At 42.9% G+C, this 6,118-nt stretch overlaps 1 protein-coding gene across 1 annotated transcript; it reads right to left on the bottom strand.

Moving 5' to 3' along the window:
- Positions 1-673: 673 nt before the first annotated feature.
- MS3_00001759 (uncharacterized protein) lies at positions 674-3,925 on the bottom strand (the record flags this gene model as incomplete). The annotated part of the gene is made up of 4 exons (XM_051209245.1): positions 3,620-3,925; positions 1,503-2,115; positions 1,007-1,401; positions 674-925 (listed from the first exon to the last, which is right to left on the bottom strand). The coding sequence occupies exons 2-4, from the start codon at positions 2,095-2,097 to the stop codon at positions 674-676; spliced, it is 1,242 nt and encodes a 413-aa protein (XP_051074685.1). The 5' UTR covers positions 2,098-2,115; positions 3,620-3,925.
- Between the last annotated feature and the right edge of the window lie 2,193 nt (positions 3,926-6,118).

Raw genomic sequence — 6,118 nt, 5'->3', positions numbered from 1 at the left:
GCATTTCCACGAAGTTGGTCGGTTAAGGGTCTCATAAGAGACGCGAATTTGATATAAACCGTTTATAGAAACTTACTAGGTCGTTAAACTTACATAGTTGCTTGACTGTGCTCGGTTCTAGGTAATCCAGAAGGGCCAACGCTTTGCTTTTTAGAGGTCGGATGCCTCGAGCATCAACAATATGTCCGAGAATATCTAGAGCTTCGGTGCCGATTTGACATTTCTGAATGTTTACGGTAATGCCGTGCTTTTGTAGTCGTCCTAAGACAAGGTCCAGATGCTGGAGGTGAGATTCTCTGTCTGAACTTGCAACCAAGCATTCGTCAACATACTCATGTACGAAGTTAAGACCTCGAAAAACGTCATCGATGGATCTCTGGAAAGTTTGTGCAACATTTCTTAGGCCGAAAGGCATGTGCGAAAATTCGTAGAGACCAAAATGTGTGACGACAGCGGTTTAAGGATTGTTGTCAACAGCCATGGGAATTTGATTATATGCATTAACCAAGTTTATTTTCGAAGAAACAGTTGTACTTTTCAGGGTAGCTGTCAAATCGTAAACGTGAGACAATGGGTAACGATCAGGAATGGTTTTCTCGTTCGGTCGCCGATAGTCGCCAGTTAGACGCCAATTGTTACTGCCCTTTTTAGGGACCATGTACAAGGGAGATGCTCAAGGGCTGTTTGATGGCGAAATGATTCCTAAGTCTATCGTATGGCCGAATTCGTTTATGGCCGACCTCGGCTTTTCTGGAGCTAGTTGGTACGCTTTCAAGAATACTGGTGGTCCTGTAGTCGTTATGTGATGCACAACATTGTTGGTTACACATGGCAATTCTGATTGTGCTTGGTATATCTCAGGGTGCTTAGTCAGTATTTGTTGGTAGTATGGATCGATCGTGTGTTTTGTTGTGAGTGGAGATAACTTACAACTGGAAAAAGTCACACAAAAAGATAAATTAGTATTGCCGTCTACTAACCCCTATTTGCCCATGTCTATGAGTACATTATGATGTAGCAGGTTTATACCAATGATTGACACAGAAACATCTGCAACAAGGAAAATCCAGTGGATGGGTTTGCGTAAATCCACGCTAAGATAAACATATCGCTTACCATATATGGCAACTGGTTTCCCACTTGCCACCTGTAATTTGAAAACTGCTTCAAGCAGTTGGTTGTTAGAATTCGCCGAAAAAACGCCAACCTCTGCGCCGGTGTTGCCGAGGTAGAGAACTTCCGCAGTCATATCAGTGATGTAAAACAGGCGGCCATGCTTGCCAGCTAAGGTTGCCGTTAACGCGCGCAGGCTGGGAGGTTTCTCGAAACACTTTTCATGTCGGTTGGTTTGGAGCTCGCAAAGCTGTGGGGGTTTCTGCAATTTCGAGAAGAATTTCCATACTGATTATGTTACTAGCGTCAATCAGGGTTATCTGTCTCTCGTGATCTAGAGACAGATCGTTTTCGTGAAGTACTCCTTCAAGGAGTTTGAGATCGTCGACGGTCATGACGAATCCTAAGGTAATGTGTCAGAGTATGACGAAATTCCGTAATGTCATCTCGTGTTGTTTGAGGTTTTTCTTTGACTAAACAGACCCCGGCGTTAGAAATCCTGGTGATCCTCAGAATCCGGTCGGCAGATGCAGCCAGCTCGTTTACAGCGTTGTTTTGAAATGAGACCAGCACCGCCTGCCCCTTCTGCGGGAGCATAGACAAGAAAATTTGTCTAAACAGGCCATCGTCGAGGATCTGTCGACTAATGACCTCTCTCATTCGCAACAACATGTCTGTTGCTGAGTCATATTGTAGATCGATGTTGTGGAAGAGTTGGTCTAAACTTTGTCGGTCGGTCAGATCTCTGCTCTTAGGAGTAGACCTTTTGAGAGTTTCATAAGGTTCCGAAACATCACTAGTGGACATACTAGGTGTGACGTGCCTGTTAAAGTCGATCGGTAGTGCCTTCACTACTGCGAGTTGTGCACGTGGATCGGTCAAGCCGTGCTTGTGGTAGTCAGCTTCTGAGTGGCAGAACCAGGCTTCAGTATTGTCGGGCCAGAATGGTATTAGCTTAAATGAGGGTGGTGTAAGAGTCTTCATCTTAAATAATTCGGGAGTCTGTTCGGTTATGATACATTTAAAGTATGTATCACAATATATAGAGATTAAAGTAACATATTGATATATAAAGTTCCAAAGAGGAACAGACTCATAGTTTATGAATAGGTATACCAGATCACGTTAGGCTCATCACTAAAGATGCTACAAGTATTTGGAGTTTGATAATACCTTGACCAGTAACATCTTTCATAATCGAAACGTGCCAAACCAGTGAAATCGGAAGTCACTAGCGAGGAGGCTCGAACATATATTTCATAGAATATTGACATATCGAGAAGTGACTAGTCTATGCTGGATAGTGGTTGTAGGGGAAGTGAAGCATGGCGTACTCACTCGTAATCTGGCGTGGATGCATGACCGAGAGCCTACAGCTAGGTGAGTCCACTAACCCCAATGTGGTCAGCATCAAATGTCGAAGACTTACAGAGCTATTGATGTTAGGGATTTTTTTACCGCTACACAACCTTCAAAATATCCGTGATACTGGTTCTTCAAAGAGATACCTACAATGACCAACTCACTAACTATTCTTGTCACTTAAAACAGAATACTGAAGAGAAACGGTGATCCTTTGGCTCTAGTCAATTATTTTTGTACTTGTTGTGATTATCCTTACTTTGGGTACTTGTTGCACCATAAGGCATTCTTGGTCTACTTTAATTAAAACTACTTAGGTTGAGGTCTGAAATCTTTTGCTAAAATTTGTCTTGTGGTACTTTTTTTACTCCCGGACTGACACTCGTGTTTACAGTGTGATCCTTTTGTGTTTTTAACCTTTTTTATTAAATTACAATGGTTGGTAAGACTCACAAATATGGACAACCAAACTGCTTGTTTCCCGTTGAGGAAGGAGTGCAGTGCGATGATTGTAAAAAGTGGTACCATACGATGGCGGCAGCGCTGATAACACGAGCATTGGATGTGAAGAGTTTGTCAGTGTAGTAATTGCTGCTACCGGAACCGCTAAACACCCGACAGTGATTGACGGGCAGGTGAAATCCCCGTTAATGTTACCGAGGGGTGAGGTGCCGCTTGATACTGACATCGGCAATCATACAACTGTAGTCGAAATCGAAGACCCGTATAAAACTGTCACCACCCCAAATAGTCCCTGTGTGGCTGTCCTGAGTGGTGAGAAATGGACTCCCAGATACAGTTTCAGGAGTTAGTATATGTAAGCTTTATAGAATAGGACAAAAGGTGGATTCTGAAAGTCGTCAGAAAACCGCCTCTTGAAGGTTACATTTGCCACGGTTGAAGAAAGGGACCTGATTCTAGGTAATTCACGTAAACTGATTGGATCCGCAATATACGTGCGGGAGGATCTCAGCCTAGTTGATCGTATTAAGAGACGACCTGCAGAAGCGGAAATAAATGAGCGTCGCGAAAACGGGGAAGAAACCTCGTTCTTAAGGGTTTTCAAATGTTAAACGTTTGGAGCAGAACGATCCTCAAGCCACTCTGGGTGGTAAGGTAAAGTTATACACAGACTTAAAGGTATACTACACAAATGCTCGCAGCCTACTAAATGAAATGGCGGAGCTCAAGTCAGTGGTGGATAAAGAAAAACCGGACGTTATTGCTGTCTCGGAAACTTGGTTAACGTCAGAAGTATTAGATAGTGAAATCCAGTTGACTGGTTTCTAAACCAGTAGGGCCGAAAGATCGAATCGTAGAAGAGGCGGGGTTATTCTTTACACGAAAAGTACCCTAACCATAAGATTAGCTGAGACGGTAGCACATGTTTCAGGGACATGTGAACTGGTGCGATGTAAGCTGAAATATCGAAGGCAAGATATTGAATTAGTTGTGGTATATCGCAGTCCAGAATGTGTAGCAGATGATTTTCTCTTAAGTAAACTTAAGTCCTGGTGTAGCAAAGGTAAAAGCCTTATAGTAGGCGACTTTAATGCACCACACATAAACTGGGTTAACTTGGAAGTAGGGTCATCGATAACATCGTTCGATTGCAAATTGTTAGACACCTCGGTTGGATTAGCTTTATTCCAACACATTAAAAATCCTACAATATATGACTTAAGAAACTCTTCTCTTTTAGATGTAGTCTTCACACATGGTGATGACGTTGGTCAAATGACTTTCCTCCCACCCTTAGGGAGAAGTAACCATGCAGTCATCTTATTTAAATTCATGTCTGAGATTGCCTGTCAAACAGTTGCACCGGCCCGTCCCAACATATGGAAGGCAGATATGCAGGCAATTAACTCCGCAGCATCGGCTGAAAACTGGGAAATTGACTCAAAGGCATCAGTACAAGGGACATGGGCTCTATTCAGGCAGTTATACAATCGGGTAACTCAACCATACATACCCTGGACTGCCCCAAAGAAAAAGAAGCATGGACATCCCTGGATAGACTGGGATATTCGACGTTTACTAAGACAAAAGAAGAAATGTTGGGATGATGCCGTCCGCCTTGGCACAGCAGGTACGATGGAACGCTACAGATCGATGAGAAACAAGTGTATAGCGAAAATTCGGGAAGCTCAAAGAAAATATGAAATGCAGCTGGCACAATCTGCACGCAAGCAGCCTTAGAGAATATTCTCGTACATAAACTACAGAACAAGGATGCATCATTGGATTCCCAATCTAATAAAAGAAGGAAGTGAATCTGAAATGATAGAGGAAGTCCAGGAAAAAGCAGAGGCTATGGCTGACTATTTTGGGGCAGTTTTCACTCAGGAACCTCCTCTAGAGAAAGAATAAGACCAAAATAAACAGTCAACAAACCAGCTGCTCACCGTGGACTTCGACCAAAACGATGTGCTTAAGGCTCTTAGCACCCTAAACATGGAGAAGTCAACAGGACCAGATGAACTACACCCCAAAATCTTGAGACATATTGCCCAAAATATCGCGGCCCCACTGACTGTGATATTCAATATGTCACTTGATCAAGGTGTGTTACCTATGGACTGGAAGGACGCAATCGTCACTCCCATACATAAAACAGGTCCACGACAAGTTCCATCGAATTACAGACCCGTAAGCCTGACCAGTGTGGTAATTAAAATACTGAAAAGAGTAACCAAACGGACCATAGTGGTATTTATGGAAAACAATAAATTGCTAGACATGGAACAACATGGTTTTAGAAATGGTCTATCTTGTACAACAAATCTCCTTATAGCAAGGGAGTTCTGGATAAATGCGCTAGACAACAGAAACTCAGTGGATGTTGTCAACATAGATTTCAGTAAGGCTTTTGACGAGGTACCAACTAATAGACTGCTAGTGAAGTTGGAAAACCTAGGTATTGCCGGACCTCTTTCAAAATGGATTAAGGATTTCCTAGTAGGTCGTAGGCAGAAAGTAAGAATAAATTCCAAGTGCTCCATCTGGAGACCAGTACTTAGTGGGGTACCTCAAGGTTCCGTCCTAGGTCCTTTACTTTTTATAATGTATGTTAATGATCTTCTTAGTATAGTGCAGTCTCCAATGTTATTATACGCTGACGATGTAAAAATCTGGCGAGAAATAACTGGAGACAAAGACGCATGTGCTCTTCAGGCAGACTTAAATAATGTGATAAACTGGTCTAAAGAGCGGTTGATGCCTATCAACGCGGCAAAGTGTGTCTACATGCACTTTGGGGATTCAAAGATTAATAGGTACAACATAGGGGAAGTGCCACTACCCGTAGTCCGGTCTCATAAAGATCTAGGGGTGACAGTGAGTCATGATCTTAAGACGACGGCCCATTGCCAAGAGGTCGCAGCTAAGGGGTTTCGAACCCTCTGGGCTCTAAAACAGACATTCACTAGGTTAGATACTGCCATATTCACCACAGTATACACATCCTTAGTGAGAACTAAGCTTGAGAAATGCGTTCAGGCCGCAAGCCCCTGTTTAAAAGGTGACTCGGATATCCTAGAAAAAGTAAAGAGGGCAGCTACTCGTGCAATTCCAGAACTCTGGAGTTGCAAATAAGATGGGTAATAAAATTTAAAACGAACATTACTGAGAATGATGACAG

Source organism: Schistosoma haematobium, chromosome 1 (genome assembly GCF_000699445.3).
Source record: "Schistosoma haematobium chromosome 1, whole genome shotgun sequence".
NCBI lineage: Eukaryota > Metazoa > Platyhelminthes > Trematoda > Strigeidida > Schistosomatidae > Schistosoma > Schistosoma haematobium.
This window is presented reverse-complemented; position numbering and strand designations above follow the sequence as displayed.